Source organism: Oryx dammah, unplaced genomic scaffold (assembly GCF_014754425.2).
Source record: "Oryx dammah isolate SB20612 unplaced genomic scaffold, SCBI_Odam_1.1 HiC_scaffold_1, whole genome shotgun sequence".
Taxonomy (NCBI): domain Eukaryota; kingdom Metazoa; phylum Chordata; class Mammalia; order Artiodactyla; family Bovidae; genus Oryx; species Oryx dammah.
Genome location: NW_024070185.1, coordinates 100,864,539 through 100,886,958, shown reverse-complemented (window position 1 = coordinate 100,886,958; position 22,420 = coordinate 100,864,539). Strand labels below are relative to the sequence as shown.

The 22,420-nt window shown below is 47.1% G+C and overlaps 1 protein-coding gene across 8 annotated transcripts in view; it reads right to left on the bottom strand.

The window, feature by feature from the left end:
- Positions 1-22,420, bottom strand: part of RGS3 (regulator of G protein signaling 3) — a 135,648-nt gene that overhangs the window by 38,736 nt on the left and 74,492 nt on the right. For 2 of the 8 annotated variants that reach the window (XM_040239762.1, XM_040239781.1), the window contains one exon: positions 16,699-19,602. The exons of the other annotated variants lie outside the window; for them this stretch is intronic. In XM_040239762.1, the coding sequence (XP_040095696.1) occupies positions 19,495-19,602 (108 nt within the window). In that variant the 3' untranslated portion in view covers positions 16,699-19,494. Of the gene's footprint in view, positions 1-16,698; positions 19,603-22,420 lie in introns of those variants that run through there. 8 annotated transcript variants of the gene reach the window in all.

Genomic DNA, 22,420 nt, shown 5'->3' with positions numbered 1-22,420 from the left:
AGGACAGAGCAAGCATCTATCCTCAGGTTCAAATCCAAAGGGAGCTCTGGACTGTAGTCTGCAGAATCCAAGGCAGGTCCCTTCCCTGTTATGGGTCTCAGTCTTCCATCCCTAAAAAGAGCCTGGAGATGGGGGTCCAGTAGGCCCCTGGGTCTACTCCTCCCCTTCAAAGTCAGTCCCAGGCTCCACAAGCTCCTCCCTAAAGGATTAGGTTCCAGCAGTGGTATTTATAAAGAGCATAGACTTTGCAAACCCCCAAAATTTGAGTGTGAGTCATCTTGGGCAAGTCACTTTAACGTCTGTGAGCCTCGGATTCCTAATCTGTAAAATGGGGCTATTACTGCCTGCCTCAGTGGGCCCTGTGACGGAGGAGTTTGGTGGGCTACAGTCCACGGGGTCGCAAATAGTCAGACACGACTGAGCAACTTTTTCACTTTCACTTTCATCATCTGTCAAAGGACAGAAATGATTTGGAGTGGGTTGGTGAAGAGAGTAATATAAAATGCGAAAATAGCTGTTGGGGGTCAGATAGGTGAAGGCCTAACGTGGTGCTTGGTTTGACTAACAGCTGATAATCACTAACGTTTATTGAGCAACAAGCTGTCATTATTCCCAACCTACAGATGAGAAAACTAAAGGCAGAAAGGTTGCATGGCAAAAGCAATGGCAAAAATGGCAGCATGGCACCAGGGTGTACGCTCTTAAGCTGTGTGTCCTGCCCTGACTCGTGTTCCCCAAATGTCTCTGCTCTTGCTGTCGGGCTCTTCCTCAGGAGCGTCAGGCAGCAAGCTCAATCTCCAGTTTGTTCACGGGAACTGTATCTCCCAACCACAGCGAGGGGGAAGCCCACGTGCAGCAAAAGCCAGGAGTCCAAAGTCCCCCAGCAGAGCTGGTCCTTAGAACTGCGGCCGGCCAGCTTCTGCCTCCAGCCCAGGGCATGCGTGACAGTCACCTCAGCGGTATCAGCCTGACCTTGGGTGGCTACAGCAGCGCCAAAAGCCACCACTATCTTCTTTCCTGGCTCTAGTCCAACCAGCCACTCGTCCGCCTGGGATTTCAGGCTTTGGGGAGGAACTCTCTACCCACTGAGCTTGTGCCAGCTCCAGGGTCAGGCCATCTTGACCACTGGAGTTCCTGGGAAGTGTTTGGCACAGACTTGGAGGCCAACTCTGTGACCCTGGCTGTGGCTGCTGCTGCTAAGTCGCTTCAGTCGTGTCCGACTCTGTGCGACCCCATAGACGGCAGCCAACCAGGCTCCCCCATCCCTGGGATTCTCCAGGCAAGAACACTGGAGTGGGTTGCCATTTCCTTCTCCAATGCATGAAAGTGAAAAGTGAAAGAGAAGTCGCTCAGTTGTGTCTGACTCTTAGCGACCCCATGGACTGCAGCCCACCAGGCTCCTCCATCCATGGGATTTTCCAGGCAAGAGTACTGGAGTGGGGTGCCATTGCCTTCTCTGGACCTTGGCTGCTAAACATCGTTAATCCCCAGACTCCCCCAAGTTAAGTGCTTGCTTGGACTGTTAGGCCTAAAGCCAAATTACCAAAACAGAGGGTCAGCAGTTGTAAGACTGGCCTGAAATGCTGGCTTTGCTGCTGTTTAATGCAAGACCTGGGGCAAGGCCAGTCCCCTCTTTGGGCCTCAATTTCCCTGTCTCTAAAATGGGTACAGGGGTTGAATGAGATCAGATCCACCCAGCATGCAGTCTGCAGAATGCCCTGGTCCATGAGCTGCTTGTTACTGGTTTATAATAAGATAAGCAACAAAGTCAACAGTGTTTGGAAACTTCTGTAGCAACTTGACATGGCTGTGACATCCAAGTACAAGACCATGGACTGGTCAGATTGAAGAGGTACAAAGCCGGGTTCGGTGCTGTCAAACCGGCAGGAGAGATCCTACTCAGTGCACGTTTTAACTAAGTACAAGGCTCTTCACTGCAGGTGATTTAAGAAGCCCTGGTGGAAATGATGCTGCTTCTATGGGAACTCACTAACTAGGCCTCTATAACAGCACTCACACCTGCAGGGGACTCACCATCCTGCCACCTGAGCAGTTTCCTCTCTGGGGCTCCCAGCTCAGAGAATGGAACCACCAATCGCCTCTTTGCCTAAACCAGACGCATGGGCGTCATCCCTCTGCCAAACCCTCTCTCCACCCGACGATCCCGCCTCCTCCACACCATGCAGAGCTCTCATCTCTCCTCACCCCTGCTGCCTACCAGCACCTCTTCCCAAGGTGAGGGCCACAGACTCCTCACTGCTCCCAGTCTCTCACCTTGCCGTCATCCACACCATTCTCCGCAACGAGGCTGCACGCTTTCCATGACACACATCGAACACAGAGCTCCCAGTGCCCTAGGATAAAGCTCAGACCCCTTACACAGCCTCTCAGGCTCCTTCAGCCTCATCCCCATCTCCAGCTCCATTCCCCTCCCTCACGCTTTCAGGCACGCTGGTCTGCCTTACGGTCCTCCCCAGAATGATCTTGCCTCCACCTCCCTCCTGCCCCTTGCCTTGTGTTCCTGACCACCCGCACTGGGCCTTTTGCTATAAATGTCATCTTTTTCTTATATATTTTTCATACTTGGTTGGTGTCTCTCTTTCCTCCAGTTGTCCTCCACCACATCAGACTATGAACTAGCTTTACGGATATGAGGACTCTGTTGCCTGATGAACCATAAAGTAAAGGACATCTGGGACTCTGCCTGACCAGCTTCCAACTGCCGTTCTTGTCCTTCCCTCACTCTCAAAACAAGTGATTCACATGAAACTGACCCACCTCCCACTCCAGGGATGGCCATGTGACTCAGCCCGTGGTCAAGCACTTTATCCCATCCTATAGTCTTCGGCGACTGGGATAGGCACATGATCCAGCTTGAACCACTAAGACTCAGACCCAGGAACACTGTTGAAATGATCGAGGGCATCACACTGTAAGGCCATCACCCTGGTCCTTCTGGCAACTATCTGCCCTCACGAATGGAGTGAGCCAACACATGAACAGGTAGAGCCCAGAGACAGAGCGAAGAATGCCAGCTCTGGTGATATTGCTCAAGGTCCTGAATCCAGCTATGCCTGAAGGCTACCCTCCTAAATCCAGTAAATTCCATTTCCGGGCTGAAGCTAATTTGAGTAGGGTTCTTGTCACTGGCAACTGGAAGATTCTTGACTAACGTGTGCTGAGTCACCAGTATTTACCACAGTGTCTGACATACAATAGCTACTCTGAAATTATTTTTCATTCATGCAGTCATTCAACAAACATTCAGCAGTGAAACAGTGACCTGGTTTGCCCTATAGGAAGGGTCATCTTGGCTGCTGTTTAGACAGGTGACTAAGGGGAGAGGAATAGGAACTGGAAGACCCCTACTACCATGCAGTAGTCCCAGGGACAGAGATGAGACCTAAACAGCGCGGCTGAACAGAGGGAAGGGTGTGGACAGGAAGAGTCTCAGCTCTGAATTCACTGGAGAACCTCTGGTGATCTGGGCTCCTCTCTGGTGCTCAGTTCCCCGGTCTCTTTCAACTCCATCATTCTAGCATCCCTATGCTATCTCCCACTGCCGATGGAGTCCCTCTCTGTCAACACTCAAATTTTCACTGAAGGCTGCTGAGGTCAGTGTCAGGGGCAAGTCCAGAGGCTGGTTTTGACAGGGAGAGAATACAGCGTAGTAGCTAAGAACACAGGTTCTGAAGCCAGATGCCTAGGTTTGGATCATGGTCTACACCTCCCAGCTGTGAGACTGTGTATACAGTCTATTTAACCTCTCTGTTCCTTTGTTGCTTCATCTGTAAAATGGAAATAATACAACAGTGTTAAGTAGATTAATATTATAGCAGAAGGAAAGCACATCTGATAACTATTAGGTGGTATTATTATTATTTGCAATAAGAAATCCAGAAAGAGAATAATTTTTAAACATAGAAAATACAGACGTCCCTGGTGTTCCAGTGGCTGCCAATGCAGAGGGCCTGGGTTCAATCCCTGGTCGGGGAACTAGATCCCACATACCGCAACTAAGAGTTCTCATACAACAACTAAAAGATCCTGCATGTCGCAACTGAGACCAGATGCAGACAAATAAATATTAATAAATAAAATAAGTAAATATATTTTTAAAAAACATAGAAAATAAATTATTCCAAAGATTAGTAGAAAACTTCCCTGAACTAAGAAAAGACTTGGGCCTTTCGGCTGAAAGGACTTACCTAGTGAGTACCAGGAAAAATTACCTAAAAGAGGACAAACAGCTAGAAATAATCTGGTGAAGTTTCTAAATTCCAAAGAGCGGAAAGAGAAATCCTGCTTGCTTCCATAAAGAGACTTCAGAGATTCAAGTGAGTACTGCACTTCTTACAACACCAAATTCAGGGACAATAGAGCCCTTCTCTCAGGTTCTAGGGAAAGACTGTTAACATAGAATTCACTACTCAGGAAAAGATGACTCAAACATGAGGGCAAATATTTTCAGACTTAACAAAGACTAAGAAGGTATGCCACCCACAGATCTTTTCTGAAGAATTTATCCAAGAAAGCTCTCCAGACCAAAATGAATCAAAATCCAAAAGTCAAGAATAAGATGCTGTCGGATACAAGAGACCAGCAAGCAACGAAGCCAGAAGCATTTAGACATTTAACTACGTATAACTTTGGCCACCTCATGCGAAGAGTTGACTCATTGGAAAAGACTCTGATGCTGGGAGGGATTGGGGGCAGGAGGAGAAGGGGACGACAGAGGATGAGATGGCTGGATGGCATCATGGACTCGATGGACGTGAGTCTGAGTGAACCCTGGGAGTTGGTGATGGACAGGGAGGCCTGGCGTGCTGCGATTCATAGGGTTGCAAAGAGTCGGACACGACTGAGCAACTGAACTGAACTGAATGTAACTGAGAAGTTAAATGCAATCTTAAGTAAATGATTTCTAAAATGTAATAGAACTCATTAAACTGTATATATTGATTATACTTTAATAAAGATGGAGAATAAGAAAAAAATGTAATAGAACAAATGTTTAAGAATAGTAACAATCAGAAAGTACAATTTCAGATGATTTCAGCAATACTTAGGAGTCCTGGAGAAGAAAAGCAAAGAGAAGTATGGGTCAGCTGACGTGCCAGCTGACATGCGTTGTAGGACCGGCGGGCACACTCTGGTAAATCTGATGTCATTCTTGATAGTAAAACATGTTTGTGAAAAAGATTTGGGTAAAATTACCCAAGGAGTCTGGCATGCTCAGTCCGTGGGGTCACAAAGAGTCAGTCATACCTGAGTGACTAATGCAACAACATATAACTTCCAAGGAAATTTTACAGAAGAATAATGAGAGGTTGAAAAGTGAAAGCATTAGTCACTCAGGCATGTCCAACTCTTTGCAGCCCCATGGACTGAAGCCTTCCAGGCTCTTCTGTCCATGGAATTCTCCAGGCAAAAATACTGGAGTGGGTAGCCATTCCCTTCCCCAGGGGATCTTCCTGACCCAGGAATTGAACCTGGAAATGGCAACCCACTCCAGTACTCTTGCCTAGAAAATTCCATGGATGGAGGAGCCTGGTGGGCTCCAGTCCATGGGGTCACAAAGAGTCGGACACGACTGAGTGACTTCACGACGACTTCCTGCATTGCAGGCAGATTCTTTACCACCTGAGTCACCAGGAAAGCCCAGTGAGCTGTTAGCCTTGGGATATTTAATACTACTAAAACATATTATGAAGCCACAGTGATGAAGTTTCAATCTGTTGTAGGAATAGATGGATTAATGAGGGAAACAAGAATTTAGAAATCCACCCACTAATGTGTGGACATTTGGTCTATGATAAGTGAGTAAAGGAAGAATAACTTAAAAAATAGGTTTGAAAAAACTGGTCAACTCTTGGGGAAAAAAAATTAATAAGAGTTCCATCTGACACCATGTACTAGATTAAGTGCAAATGAATTAAAATATGAAGGTGAAACGTAAAAGGTTAAAAGTACTTGAAAAAGATATAGGAGAATATTCGTTATTATTTTGGAGAGGAAAGGCCTCAGCAAGCACAGCCCCCTATGATCAAAAAACAGAGTTGACTACAAAAATACTTGATTATTTAAAAATGTTAACTTCTGAATGACAAAAAAGAGTTTAAATAAAGTTAAAAGACAAATGATAAACTGGAAAAATATTTGTAACCTACATAATAAGCACATGGTTAATATTCTAATATCATAAATAAAACAACTGCCCCAGTAGAAAACTGGGCAAATTATATTAACTGATGGGCCAAAGAAGAAGAAATATGAAAGACAAATAAATATAAAGAGAAGCCCAACCTCACTAATAATCAAATAATTGCAAATTAAAATGGAAGTAGTGGTAAAGGATCCGCCTGCCAATGTAGGAGACATAAGAGGTGTGGGTTCGATCAGTGGGTTGGGGAAGATCCCCTGGAGGAGGGCATGGCAACCCACTCCAGTATTCTCGCCTGGAGAATCCCCATGGACAGAGGAGCCTGGTGCGCTATAGTCCAAGGGGTTGCAAAGAGTCAGATACGACTGAAGCGACTTAGCATACAAAATAAAATATAAATTTTCCCTTCTCATACCAACAAAGAATTAAAAAGCAGTGACATCCAGCATTACGTTGGGTGTAGGAAAACAGTCACTGTCACTCACTATTAGGTAAACTGTACTACGGATGTACTTAACCTCCCTGTTTCTTTGTTTTCTCATCTATGAAAGTGAAGGTGTTAGTTGCTCAGTGGGAATAACAACAATAATGGTGGGGAGATCACACATTTAAACAGAAGAAAGGCATTTGTAGAGCACTCTGGGAGTGCGTTTTCTCTACCCTACAGAAAAGTGCAGTAAGATGTAACGAACGGGACATTCTCAGACTATTTACTGCAGCAACGCTCATAATGTCAAAGCATCGGAAACAGCCTGATCACACATCAATATGGGAGCAATTAAATAAATTATGGTCTATTGGCTACAAAAAAGAAAGGAGACCTCTAATACTGATGTGAAAGATTTATGCTTCCCAGGTGGTGCTAGTGGTAAAGAACCCGCCTGCTAATGCAGGAGACACAGTGAGACTTGGGTTCGATCCCTGGGTGGAGAAGATCCCCTGGAGGAGGATATGGCACCCCACTCCAGTATTCTTGCCGGAGAATCCCATGGACGGAGGAGCCTGGCAGGCTACAGTCCATGGGGTCGCAAAAGAGTTGGACACAATGGAAGCCATTTAGCATGTACACACATTAAGCTTTAAAAAATGAGTTACAGAAACTTTTGTATGATACCATCTAGTAAAAATAAAATAGCATATGTCTACATATGTGTATGAAAAATATTTGGAGGAACACAGCAAACTTGTAGCAGTAGCTATCAATTGGGAGATGTTCTTTATTTTTCTCAGCTCAATAATGTTTAGGATTTATCTGTACTAAGTATTATACAAGTATATCATCAGGGAACATATATAAACATTCCCATTTGTAATATATAAATAAATACATAATTTCAATTTCATCAAATAAGTTTAATGACAAATGTACAAAACCAACATGGAAATTTTTTTTTCCCAAAACTTTTCTTTTGAAACTTTAAAAGAAGATTTGCATAAACAAAGAGCCGTAATCTGCTTCTTGGATGGGAAAATAGTATTTTACAGACTTCAATACCCTCCTTTTTGATATTTAATTTTCCTGATGTGACTTTTTAAATTTTTTTATTAAAATAGAATTGATTTAAATGGTGTGCTAGTTTGAGATGTACAGCAAAATGATTCAGTTTTATATGTGTGAGTGTATGTATATGTATATATATGCTTTTTTAGACTCTTTCCATTTTAGGTTATTATAAGATATTAAGTAAGGCGTTATCTAGTAGGTCCTTGCTGGCTATCTATTTTATCTATTTTAATATTTTAAAATATATTTTAATATATGTATATGTGTATTTAATGTGTGTTTATTTTACTCCTAAATTTGATGTGTATTTTAAAATATAATTACAATATAATCTCAAGGAGATTTTGGGGGAGACACAGGGAGGAGGTGGGGACTGAACAAAATTACACTGAATTTCATTTGAAAGGATAAATATGTGACAAAAGGATTTTTTAAAGAAGAGCTATGAGAGGATACTTATTCTAACATAATATACAAGCATTGCAGCAAACCACTGCTTGGAAAAAATGAAAAATGTTCTTGCTCATACTATATACCAAAGTAAATTCCAAGTAGACTAAGTGCTAAAAGTTGAAAAATAAACCATAAATTTCAAATGTGGGGGGAAGTGAATGTTGTATAATCCTGAGCCTGAGATGGATACCACAGAACTAAAGGCAAAAAAATTTTTTTAATTTATGTATATGATATTAGTCATCAGAAAAACACAATTCAAAACCACTATGAGGTACAATTTCACACCCACTAGGATGGCTATGATTTAAAAAACAGGAAAATAAGAAATGTTAGAAAAGATGTGGAGAAATCCTTCTATGCTGATGGTGGGAAGGGAAAATCATGAAGCCACTTCAGAAAAGTCTAGCAGTTCCTCAGAGTTAAACACAGAGTCACCATCTGATCCAGGGACTCCACGCCAAGGCACACAGGTGAAATAAATGAAAATACACATCCACACAAAACCTTCTACACAACCACTTACGGCAGCATTATTCATGATAGCCCAAAGGCGGAAATAATCCAACTGTTCATCAACAGACGACTGAGTAAACAAAACGTGGTATAGCCGTATAACAGAATGTTATTCCGTCATTAAGAGGAGTAAAGTCCTGATACACGCTACAACAGGGGTAAACCTTGAAAACCTCATGCTACATGAAGAACGCCAGTCACAAAAGACCTAATATTACATGATCCCATTTGTAGGAAATGTCCAAAATGAATCTGCTGCTGCTGCTGCTAAGTCGCTTTCGGCGTGTCCAACTCTGTGCAACCTCAGAGACAGAAAGCAGGTGGGCAGTTGCATAGGGATGGGGGAGATGGAGGAATGGCTGGGTGACAACCAAAGGATATGGTTTCTTTTGGAAATAATGAAAATGTCCTAAAGTTGACTGTGGTGGTGGTTGCTCCAGTCTGTGACTATCCAAAAAGACCATAGAGTTGTATACTTCAAATGGATGAATTGTATGATATGTAAATAATACCTCAATAAAGCTGGTACAAAGCAGTTTACAGACATGACTACCTATAAAGCAGAAAGATCTATAGTTTTAAAATAATAAAAAATAAAAGGATGACATACAAATATCCTCCTTATATAAAGAGCTCTTGTGAGTTAATAAACTATAAACAGCCCAACAGAAAAATGGGCAAAAGATTTGAACAAGCCACTCACAAAAGAGGCAGTGTAAATAACTAAAAAGGCATATAAATATTCAACATCTCTAGTAATCAAACAAAGGAACATGCTAAGAAATGTAACAAGGCACATTGTTGGTGAGTGTGTGGGGAGAATGGGCTCCTACCCAGACTATCTCAATTTGCTTGGGTTTCCCAGGAAGCTAGAATATCCATGTTAAAAAAGAACAGTCTAGGGTTAAGCAGGATTCATTGCTCAATCTGAAGTGAGATTATAAATCATTCATTCTGGAGAGTCGATCTGAAGTGGGATTATAAATCATTCATTCTGGAGAATCATTTGGCAATAGGTATCAAGAACCTTCTTTACAGATATATATCCTGTCTCCTGGAAATTCTACTACCAGGAGTTAATTCTAACAAAACGTTCATTCATCAACAAGTATTTGTAGGGGGTCAGAGACGTACACTGAATACTGAGCTAAATCTACAGATTTTTATCTCAGGTTTTTATAATAATGAAATAATCAGTTCAGTTCAGTGGTTCAGTCGTGTCCAAGTCTTTGTGACCCCATGAATTGCAGCACGCCAGGCCTCCCCGTCCATCACCTACTGGCAACAAGCTAAACTATGTAGATCTAATGGAGATTTTTAAAAAACAAAACCTGTTTCATCTACACAATGAAATACTCTGTAGGCACTAAAAATGATGTTGTAGAAGAACATTTATTGATGTTACACTGCTAAATGGCAAAAAAACAAGTCAGAAAATTGTGTGCACTAGCCATGCTAATTTGCAAATAAGATATATGTGTGTGTAAACAAATGCCCGACAGGATACATACACTCTAAAATGTTAACAGTGTTTATCTCTGGGTGTTGGGATTAAGGGTGAACTTCATTTTCTTCTCCTTGTTCAACTGTATTAAATATTTTCTTCATAGTAAACATGAATTACTTTAGTAACAATACAACAAAAGTCAACTGCATTTAACAAAAAATCCCCACACTTGCCATGCCCCCATGGATGAAGGACCCAAGGAAGGGGGTTGCAGAGTCAAGCACACATTTACACTTGATCTAGCAACAACAGCTACCGTTACCAAGTACAGTTGTCCCTCAGTATCCATGGAACCCCAGCTGATACCAAAATCCAGGAAGGCAAGTCCCTTATACAAAATGGCATAGAACCTACACATATTTGCATAGAACCTACACATATTTGCATAGAACCTACACATATCCTGGTGGCTCAGACGGTAAAGCATCTGTCTACAATGCGGGAGACCTGGGTTCCATCCCTGGGTCAGGAAGATCCGCTGGAGAAGGAAATGGCAATCCACTCCAGTACTATTGCCTGGAAAACCTCATGGACAGAGGAGCCTGGTAGGCTACAGTCCATGGGGTCGCAAAGAGTCGGACACGACTAAGCGACTTCACTTTCACTTTACATATATCCTCCCATATACTTTAAATCATCTCTAGATTATTTAAAATACTAAGTGATTAGGTGAAACTCATTCAGTTGTGTATGACTTTTTGTGACCCCATGTACTGTAGCCCCTGTAAATGCCATGTAAATCATTTTAAATGCAATGGAAATATTGTGTAAATGGGACTTCCCAGGTGGTGCTAGTGATTTAAAAACAAACAAACAAACAAACCTGCCTGCCAATGCAGGAGACATAAGAGATGCAGGTTTGATCCCTGGGTCGGGAAGATTCCCTGGAGAAGAGCATGACAACCCACTGAAAAAAGTATTCTTGCCTGGAGAATCCCATGGACAGAGAATCCCTGGTGGGCTACAGTCCACTGGGTCACAAAGTCAGACACAACTGAAGTGACTTAGCATACACACATACTATGTAAATAGTTGCCAGCTCAGCAAATTCAACTTTTGCTTTTTGGAAATTTTTTCTGGATTTGTTTTTTTTTTTTCTATCTGGGGTTGGTTAAGTCTATGGAAGCAGAACCCACAGGTATGGATGGCTGAACATACCTATTACACTCCAGGCACTTTGCACAGACCATTCCCCTTAGTCCTCAGTAGAACCAGTGAGAGAGAGATGTCCTCTCATTTGACAGAGGCTGGGTGACCTGCCAGTAATCCCACAGCTGGTGAGAAGCAGAGCTGGGATCTGAACCCTGGTCTGCCCACGCCTCAGTCAGACCCTGCCTTCACCTTAGCTGCTCCTGTAGGTTCCTGGGGTGGGCAAAGGAAGGTCCCAAGCGACCAGGCCCTCTGTCCTGCCAGCTGGCTCTATGCAGGCCCTCCCTCCCTGCAGACAGCCTAGGGGGCGACACAAGGACAGGTCAGCAAGGGCGGGGACCACAGCACACAGCACAGGGAGGGCGTGGCGCTGGCGGGCCAGCTGGCTGAGGTCAGGGCTCAGGGCAGACCAACTGGGGACTCCTCGCCTGCTGGGCGACAATCAGGAAGCCTGACCACATCCGGCCCCAGGAGTTCCCAGGCCCTGCGCGCTCCCAAAGGCAGGGAGAGAAAGCCTTGCCTGGCCTGCTGCCACCCTGGTAAATGCAGCAGGAAAACAGCTTGCCATTTGTGACCGTCTCCCTGGACCCCGGACAGCGGGCCAGTCCTTTCCCCACTTCCGGGCCTCTTCTGCGTGAGGAGGGGCTGTGAGATCTGATGGCCCCAGGACCCTCCCAGGTCTAAATGCTTTGAATCCGTGGTGCGCTTCCTCGCAGGGGGCCCAGCAGGAAGAGGAAGGGGGTGAGGCGTCCCACCCAGGTCCCGAAGGAGCCCCCTCCCCTTCCCCTCAACTCCGTTCCCACTGCTATTTTTAGAACAGGGAACATCTCCGCCAGCACCATCCTGCCCAGAGCTCCAGGTAAAACACAGCTGCCCCATTCATTCCACTCCAGTCAGAACTCGGGGTTGCGGGGGGAAAGGGGGAATTTACAGACAACCTCTCCCCAAGCCATTAGCCAGGCCACATCTATTTCCATTACAGCCCAAAGCGGTGACTTACTTTTCCTAAGACGACACAGCTGAGTGACATGAAGAGCATCTCTAAGACAATTTGTGCCCCTCCCTGTCCCCAACCTGTCAGGCTCCTGAAAGTCCCCAAAGAGGAGTGCTGGGGGGAGGGTTCTAGTTCTAGCACCAACTGCACGACGCTGGCCGGGAGTTCTTACCCCTCTCTTGTCTTGGTTTCTACAAATCAGCTTGTTAATCGATGAACCCCACTGGGGGAGAGGGTAGGTAGCCTTTTCGGTTCCACGCTCAAAAGATTCTGTACGTCTATCAAAATTCTAGTCATTCATGAAATAAATACTGCATTCTCTATTGTTGGGTGTGTGTGGAGCTGTATATCATAAAGTTTATCTGAGAGTTGACAGTGGGTCTCAGAAAGCATTTTCCCATTGAAAATTGTGTTATAAATGGTGGTCAGCTTCCTATGCTAGCCTACTGAACCCTTAATGTTCTCCCACAAGGAGAAATAGCAGAAACTTATACTGTGATAGAATTTAACCAAAATGGAAAACCACTAACATTTAAAAGACACTGAGGGAATTTACCCTAAGTAGTGTTTGAGCAAAAGAAAGTGAAAGTGAAGTCGCTCAGTCGTGTCCGACTCTTTGCGACCCTGTGGACTGTAGCCCACCAGGCTCCTCCATCCATGGGATTCTCCGGCAAGAATACTGGAGTGGGTTGCCATTTCCTTCTCCAAAAGGAGCAAAAGAAGGTACATATTAAAGGCAGTGAGTTAGTGGCAACTTCTGGGGAAGTCTAAAGGAGACTTCTGACCATGCTAGAAACTGCGGGCATTGCACACCGACTCCTACAACTTTCACTGAAAGTTAGCTGCATGCCATCGACCAGGAGTTAGAGAGATTAAAGAACATATGTATCCTTATATACATGAAATTAAAACAAGAGTCCAGTGAGCAGGAAAAAAGAAGGAATGGGAGAATATTCTGGGCTTGAAAGCTATTGTGCTGTCTTCCTGGGAGTAAGCCAGGAAGGAGGTACCTTTGGTTGGGAGGAAGCAGGGCTGTGCTTATAATTTGAGTTTTGAGATGAGGACCTCTCCCTGTATAAGATCCACTGATATATTTATTTGACTCCAGTACATGATGAATATTAACCATGTACAACACTTGCATATGGGCATTCAGGTGGCTCAGCGGTAAAGAATCCACCTGCCAAGTGGGTCAGGAAGATCCCCTGGAGAAGGATATGGCATCACTCCAGTATTCTTACATGGAGAATCCCATGGACAGAGGAGCCTGGCAGGTTACAGTCTATGGGGTTGCAAAAGAGTTGGACAAGACTTAGCAGCTAAACAACACTTGCATATATTCACACACACTTGTTTCAATATGAAGCCCAAAATGTCTGATTCCTTTTTTCTTTTAACCTCTTGTTAAAAAAGCCCTGGGGCTTTGGAGATGATTCCTGGAGATCACCTAAATTCAATACCCTCGTTTCTCTTGGTAAAGAAACAAATGATCAGAGGGGTGAAGTAATTTGCCCAAAGTCACACAGCGAGTTACAAGCAAAATCAGGATTTGAACCAAGATCTTCAGAATCCTACTCTGGTTTTCTCTGAGGGCAAGCTCAGTGAGAGGGGGGCTCCACAAACCCAGGAGAGAAAACCATAGGAGCGGTTCCCATCAGGTCTCCTTCCCTGATGAGTCAGTATGGATACAAGGCATTCACAACCCTGAAGTGAATCTGGCCAGACTAGATTGCTTAAGACCAAGTGGGGATCCAGGCTCTGGTCTTACAAAACTGAAGTGCAATGGAAAACGCTTTGAGCCAAGAAAGTCAGCAGACCTGAGTTAAGTCCTAGCTCTGCCTGCCACTACCTTGTCCCACGAACCTGGCCAGGTCACTGCCCCTGTTTGAGCCTCAGTTTCCTCATCTAGATTCTAGAATATGACAGGCTTGAACCGTAATCCAATTCTACAGCATCTAGTGAGTACCTACCAAGGATCAGGCTTAACAGAGTCAGAAATAAATAAACCATGACCCCCACTACAGACCATATGCAAGTTTATTTAAATAACTTAACCCCACACAGAGAGCTAATTTATAAGTATAAAAATAGATGGTTTGTCAACCAAATGCAAGCACCACACAGAAACACACACACCATTGGGCCTTTGGAAGATTAAGGCAACATTAATATCTCAATTTTATGAGAATACTTATGATAGTCAGATGTTATTAAAATATCTCAAAATATGCAGAGCCCACGAATTGCTGACCTCTAGAAGGAGGGGAGAGGAGCGCAGTGAGGGTGACAAGGGAGAGGCCGTAAGAGAGGCTGGGACCCTGCCTCGGAGAAGGGTGGGTGTGGATGTCTGGCTCCCAAGAAGCCCATGGTCTTGCAGGTGAGACACAGCTGTTTGACACACTGTGCTAAAGATGAACAAAATACTATGGAGCACAGACGGGGAAGCAGGGACTTCTGAGGCAAGCCAGGGAGCCCTGAAGCCTGAGGACCATATGTGGCCGGAACAGCAGAGGAGGGCAGGCAACATCAGGCAGGAGAAACAGCCTGAAGCGGAACATGCATGGGGAATTTAGAGAAGGGGAATAATTCAAAATGACCGGGCTGTGGGCTCAAAGCAGGAGGGCAGAGCAACCAGGGAGAGAGCCGGGGTGGGACCATGGCCTCACAGGATGGTCCTGAAGCAGGGAGTTGAACTGCTCAGCCTCCCCAGCTTTGATGGTCTGTGGTTGCTGGAAAGTAGTAGAACAGAGCCATCCAGAGTCAATGACTGGGGCTGGGCCCCCCTGGTTCCAACCCTAGCCACCCGCTGGCTGTGTGACCTTGGGCAAATTTCTCCTCAAAGACTCAGCATCCTTATCTACCAACTGGGTATAGTGAGAGTAAATGTGTAAAGATGATAAAGAACGTCAAGAGGCTGTAGTGAGGATTAAGAGAGAATATGTAGGTGAAGAGTTTGGCATTGCTCCAGGCTCACAGTCTTAAGCGCTCACTTATAAAGTACTTACTGTTATTATTCTACCCTTAAACTGAGGATCTGGGAACAATTTGGAGGATGGTGGCCCTATTCAGAAAAAGGCTTGAAGAAAGATAAGGTCAAGACAGAGGGCAAGGTTGTGCAATCATCTTTAAGAATAACAACAAAAAAAGATAGCAAGATAGCTGAGGCCAAGAGGAAGGTGGGCAAGAGGATGATCTTTCTACAGCCAGATGGGCCGCAACAAGGGGAGACAGGAAAGCTGGAGAGACTGGAAAACAATTTTGGTGGGAGTGGGAGCTGGGGGGTGGGGCGTGGAGAATATCTGAAATCTAGTCCATTTGACACCCAGTTACTTAGTATTGGGGCTTCCCTGGTGGCTCGGCAGGAAAGAACCCTCCTGCAATGCAGGAGACGAGGGTTTGATCCCTGGGTTGGGAAGATCCCCTAGGAGGAGCGTACAGCAACCCACTCCAGTATTCTTGCCGGGAGAATCCCATGGACAGAGGAGCCTGGTGGAACTACAGTCCACAGGGTTGCAAAGAGTCAGACATGACTGAAGCGGCTGAGCGCACACACACGTACTTAGTGTTGAGATTTGGAATCAGTCAACTAGCAAAATCTGGGCCCAAAACCTGGAGCAGGCTCTCACCTCATCCTTAACCAGGCAGAGGTCAAAGGGCTGAACCTATCCCTTTCTGCCTTCAGCCACTGTTCTATCAAGACCAGGTACCCCAAGACTGTTGCTGGTCCTCTTGAATGCCAGACTGAAAAAGGGGGTAACCTGACCGTCCCAATGCTGCTGTCTGTCTTCTGGAGTTCCTCCTGTCTTTCACAACAGATTTTTCAAATCTTGTATAACGCTATTCATCTTGTCAGCCTGGACCACCACTGGGCCATATGAACTCGAAGTTTATTCTCTAGTGTGTAGAGAATAAGACATCTCATTTTATTAGTCCTCAAGGATTCCATCTAGAGCTTAAGGGGCCACATCTTCTACACAACTTCTGTCTTCCCTCCTGGCTCTTCCTGAAGGCAATAATTGATTTCTCTTACTTCCACCCCTTAAAAGGCAAACCATTATATCTGGAAAGAGCAATGGATTAGGTTGAAATGCCTTGGCTGGAGGACTAGCTCAGCCTCAGGACTAGCCACAGCTGGGAAGCTGTATGACCTTGGATAAATCACTTAACTTCTCTGAGTCTTAGTCCCTTGCATCCATAAAACAGGGCTGCTGGGAGGCCTAGGGGAGATAATGCCTGGGGATCCCAGTTGACATCTCTGATGCCCATGTTCTTGCTGTAGGGGCTCACCCACATTGTGAAATTGCCTGTGCCTTCAATTTGCAGAATGCTCTAGGTGCTGTGTATGAGAAATACAGGCTTTGGTGGCAGAATTTATGAAAAAGAATTTAAAATAAAGAATAATAAAAAAAAAGTCATACATAAATAAATGTCTTCATTATTTCCAACAGGTCCCAATTCCCAAACTGCCAAAGGACCCAGGCAGCAGAGACTGGGAGTTTCAACAGACCCAGAACATGAGACTATAAAGAAAACAAGAAAAGGGGATCAAAGGATGTGCAGGGGGTGGGGTGGGGAATTTAAAGAGTCACTTTGTATTCAAATCGCACAGATGGCCTTTTCAACAATAAATGGTTGTGCTCCGGTGCTCCCAGCTCGTAGGTCCCCAGACACACAGCAAGACAATTGGGCCATCAGGAAAGAGACCATTGTGTGAGCTTCTTAGAGTGATTTGTGTGGAGGGAGGGGCTCAGCCATGTTTCCCGTGATTATGGCTCTCGAAGGCAATTTCACTGCATTCATCATCCTGGACGGCTGGGGATGGACCAGGCTGCTGAGAAGCAATGGCCACCCGGTCGTATTTCATCTTCTCAAGCCCGTCGAGCCAAATTAATTGTCTCATCGATTTGAAAGGCAGAGCATCAACGGCGCTGTGGCGCACCACAGTCAGCGGGAAGACAGGGCCCTCCAGGAGCTGACGGCTGCGTCCCCAGCAGCAGCGTGTTGGGACAAGCGGAGGAAAGCGCCATCCCAGGGCCAGGTGCCGCATTTAGTGTCTCTGTTGCCCTGCCACCAGAGCTCCCAACCTCTGCACCTGTGTGGTGGGCAGAGGTAGGTCCCTAGGTCCAGAAGAGAAAAGCTGGCTGCCTTTCCAGACAGCGATTCTCCTGGGCCTCACTCTCCCCTTAATGTCATTTTGTAAGGGAATCAAATGAAAACATGATGCAGCTTGCTGTCTGTGCAGACCCAGCTGTTTAGCCTCTCAGAATTAACCCTGCAGGCGGAGTCTCAGCTGATAGACACTGCTTATCCCACTCTGGCTGGCTATTCCCCTGCTGGGTAGGGCAGCGGGCTGATCCCCTGTTAGATTACTGCTGCCACATGTCTGATCTTTCCTAGGCTGGGAGGAAGGGCCATCTGTGGAAGGCTAAGGGAAGAATTCTCTACTGGGCCACCCTTCTTGAGGTTCAGGGAGCCAAAGCAGCTGAGCAAATTCAGCAGGGCACAAGACTCCTCTTAGAACACAGAGAGGATCTTATAGGACACAACGCCGAGTGTTCAAGGGGACTTCCCTAAACTGAAGCCCAGCCTCTCTGACCTCCTTTCTAGGCAAAAGGCCCTGCTCCTACACATGCCCTTTGTGTGTGAGTTTTGTCTGGACAGAAGGATGTGAAAGCTGCCTCACATTGGCCTCTCACCGCTGTCCCCTGGTAGGTCACCAATCAGCCTCACAGCCAGACGCATCTCCCCTAGCGGTGCTAAGCCACACTTAGCCCTGGTCCCTGAGTCTCGGGAGCTCCGCGGAAAGCAAACCCAGTCACCTTTCCAGGGGCTGAATTCCAGTTTCCTATCAGCCCATTCAGCACCGGATGGACGGACAGCACAGGCCACCGCTGCTGAGGCCTGGAGAAGCCCCACTACTCCCAGCTCCCGGGGACCTTCTCAGTACTTGGCCCTGGTCCCTACCCAGGCCTCACTAGGAGGGAGCTCTGTGAGGATGGCCTCGCCCTGACTTGCATCCACTGAAAGTCAGACATGGTGGAGGGTGAGAAAGGTGGAGGATAGGAGACTCTTATCCGAGCCTCCGCTACCCCCAGGGTCTGGACACGCACATAATGACCTTCCCAGCGCCCCTCCAGGACAGGTCGCCATCGCCCCTCATCTGGAGGACTTAAGGAACTCCCCAGCTTGGGTTCTACCATCTTCTAGAAATGGTCCCCGAGACCCTGTGACTCCCTTTCTCAAAAGTTTCAATGGCTTCCCACTGTGCCCAGACCTGAACTCTCAGTACAACACGAACCACCACAGCCCTGAACCACCTGGTCCCTACCCGGTGGTCTTTCCTCCTCACTAAACTCAAGCTCCAGCGGCCTTGCCTCCATCCCTCCAGCACGCCGCACCCCTACCCTATCTCAGGCACTCTTCACAAGCTGTTCCGCTCTGCCGGGAACATTCCTTCCAGAGTCCCTGACTGGCTAACTCCTTTCTGGCCTGCAGGTCGTGGCTTCAAAGTCAGGCTTGTCCCCTGCCCCTCCCCCACCCCATAGCCATCTACACAACATTCTCTCTTGAAAGAATCCTTTCTTTCCCTTCATAGATTATCTCAGTTCGTAACCACATGTGCGAGTGTGTGTGTGGGTTAACCTTTACGTAATGCTCACTCCTCTACTAAGATGAGAGCAGAGACCACGTCCACCTCACCCTCCACAGTTATCTCAGGCTCCTAGCACAGGGTCTGGCATAAAGCACACGCCCTCCAAATATCCGACGAGTGAAGGAATGAATGCCTGAGTACAGATGACAAATGAGTGAAGCGGTGGAGATATCTTCTGGCAGCCGGGCATCTTGGCGTTGTTCTCCATCAGCGCTGACCTCTCCCGACCTCTCCCCCTGCCCTCAAGGCAGGTGCTGGAACCACCGGAAGCCCACGTGCTATTTCACCTCCTTCTTCCCTGTAGGGAATAAGCTTCTGGTTCTTCTCCACTTGGGACTTTTGGATGCAGTCTGCATCTGCCCACAGGGCTTCTGACACCACTGTGGTCCTTCTGATGCCAGTCCACACAACCCGTGGGGCCACTCCCTTCAGATGACCCTAGGCCCAACATCTTGGTCCTCCGATTTGGGTCCAGTTGAGGTGAGGTTACTCTGTGGTAGGGGATGCCCAAGAAAGGGTTAAGTTGCCAGAAGCAGAGTCCCGCCCTTGGGTTTGCTCAGCCAATCAGAGTCTGTCCTGATGAGGTAAAGCTTCTATCCTGGGTAGCATTGGTTGAGTTGGCCGGCCCCATCTCCTGCTGGAGAGAGCCATAAGGGTGGAGTTTCTGTGGAACCAGACAGAACTGGAGTTAGCTTCGCTGTCGACTTAGGCCAGGGCTGCCTGACTCCAAGACCTGCCCCTGCTCCTTCCTACAGCGCTCACACGGACCCTGGCATCTCCAAGGCCCCATCTCTGGGTGCTGCAGTGGAGATGACATGTGGCATGCACCTTGGTGTCACAGCTAGGAGAAGTCTTACAGCCAGACCAGACCCAGGAGGCCTCAGTTTCCCTGCCTGGTCCCAGGAATATGGCAGGTGGCTACCGGGAACTGACATGGAACGGTCGTCACATGTGGTCAAAGTGGCAGCCTTCAGCCTCAATAAACAAGGCCACGAGATGAATCTCCTATATAGACATAACTTTAATAATAATTCAGAGAGTTCTTCTTGTGCGCCTCTTTGCTGAGCACGTTACATGAGTTTAGCCCTCACAAGAACCCAGTTCATCCATTCGCTGTACTCATGAAAAACCCGAGTCTCAGAGAGGCTCGGTGCCTCACCTGAGGTCATAGAGCAGTTAAGCACTCACACCTCCCATATCACTCACTGGGTTATTTTAGAACCATCTGCTGGCATATCTGTCATCACCACTGGACTGCAATTTCCCAAGGAAAGAACATGACAGTCTTCGTGCATCCCCAGCACCGAGCTCAGGGTGCACCCCAAACAGACAGAGCCAGCACGTGCTGCACCCCACGCTCTCCCTCCCTGGTGGCTCAGGCAAAAGCCTGCTTTCCTCAGAGGCTTCCTATTGCCCTGGCTGGGGCTATGCATGTGGTAAGGGCTCAGTATAGGTTCACTGAGTGGACAATGAATGGGCAGCCAGGAGCTCCCCTCCAAGGACCCCAAAGGACCTAAGCTTGAGTCTGGCCCAGAGCAGGCATTTATTTCTATGCTGCTGTGCTATGCTTAGTCGCTCAGTCATGGCCGATTCTTTGCAACCCCACGGACTGTCGCCCACCAGGCTCCTCTGTCCACGGGGATTCTCCAGGCCAGAATACTGGAGTGGGTAGCCATTCCCTTCTCCAGGGGGTCTTCCTGACCCAGGGATCGAACCCAGGTCTCCCACACAGCAGGCAAATTCTTCACCATCTGTGCCGCCAGGGAAGCCCAAGAATACTGAAGTGGGTAGCCTATCCTATCTCCAGGGTAACTTCCTGACCTAGGAATTGAACTGGGGTCTCCCACACTGCAGGCAGATTCTTCACCAGCTGAGCTACCAGGGAAGGCCATTTATTCCTATATTTGACTGAATAACCAACCCAATATGTATCTGTCTCTCCCTATTAGCTTAGAACCTGAACAGCCATCTGTGAGTTATTCCAGATTAGCTTGGCCACATTCCCCATGGTAGGGAGTTTAGTAGAAGTCACCCCAGGTGAGAATAGATAGGTAGTTTACCTGCAAGGGTAGATGATGAGGCGAGAAAGGGTGAAGAGTACGGATGGGTAAGAACGGGGTGCTAAGAAGAAGGGAGCTAGGAGAGGAGAGGAAGCCAGCCACTTATTTCTACAGAAAGAGGGAGCACAAAGGCACACTGGGAGCAGCCTCCCACTTGCCACAGGCAGCCAGGAGAGAGCCTGAGAAAGACAGTGGAGCTGTGGAGAAGGGGCCCAGTCGGAATGCCGCCTGTCTCCTTATGTCCACGGGTGCCATCTGGGACTCCCAGACCCCCACACTGCAACCCCCAGGTCACTGCAACCCTCAGATACAGCACAGAAAGCCTATGGCCGCCCCTCCCCACCACCAAGAGGGGAGCAGACCTGGCCACTAAAGGCACATTTCATAAGCGATCGAGTGACGCAGAAATCTCCAGGGCAAAGTTCTCTAAAGGAGACTGGACGACCCTGCATCCTCAGCTTTCATGGGAGTCACAAAGCTTGAGGAGCTGGGACGAGCCACCCAACCAGCGTGCAGATGGGACCTCCAAGGCCCCAGCGGGAAGCTGTTGCCCAAGGTCACATGGAAGGGAGTGGTACACCCACCTCGCCACTGTTCTCTAAATCCACTTCCTCCAGTACCCTCTGTCCCTCCCCAGGAGCATTTCATCTTCAGGGCATATCACATTTATTATGTTTTGCAAATGGGGGAAGAACTTTTGCATTCCTTGAGATGTTTGAGCAACAGCACGTTCCAAGGGTCAGCAAACACTATTGAAAGGAACAGGGTTGAGAAGGGGCAGCACGGGAGTTCGGGGAGCTGCCTTGCAAAGTGTCTTTTCTCAGAAAAGCACTGGAGTTGGGGGGGACAGGGAGTGGCTTAGGCAGCAATTTCTGTTCTGCATACAAGGAAGACCAGTTCCAGAAAGAACAAAGAAATAGCATTAAAAAAATAATAATAATGTCACGCTCCTCTAGTCAGGACTCGAAACAGATTTCAAGCAAAAGAGCTCTGCACAGTGCAAGAAGCCAGTCCAGGCTCAGCCTGGCCTTCCCTCTTCTTTCTCCCCTGGTGGCGGCAAGCCTAGTGAAAAGACTGCAGCCCAGCCCCAGGCAAGGAGGTTCACGGTCACCGGCGAGGCAGCCGGGACCTGATAGAGCTGAGCGCAGGTGCACAGCCTGTGCCGGCTGGACAAGCCACCTGGTCCGGTGGTTAAGGTGATTTTTTTTGCTGAAACACTCCTGGAGCCACGCGGGGCTGGAGTAGATCCTATTTACTGGAACTTCTCTCAGGGAGCACTCTGCAAGCAACTGGAAGGAACGAGCTGTTAAGACTCTTCGAGTGCGTCTGAGGAAAGCGGGCAGTGAGACCCCTAAGGGGGCTACCTGACTGAAGGTCTTTACTAATCGCTGCCCATGGTGGGTGGGCCAAGTGGGGTGTGCC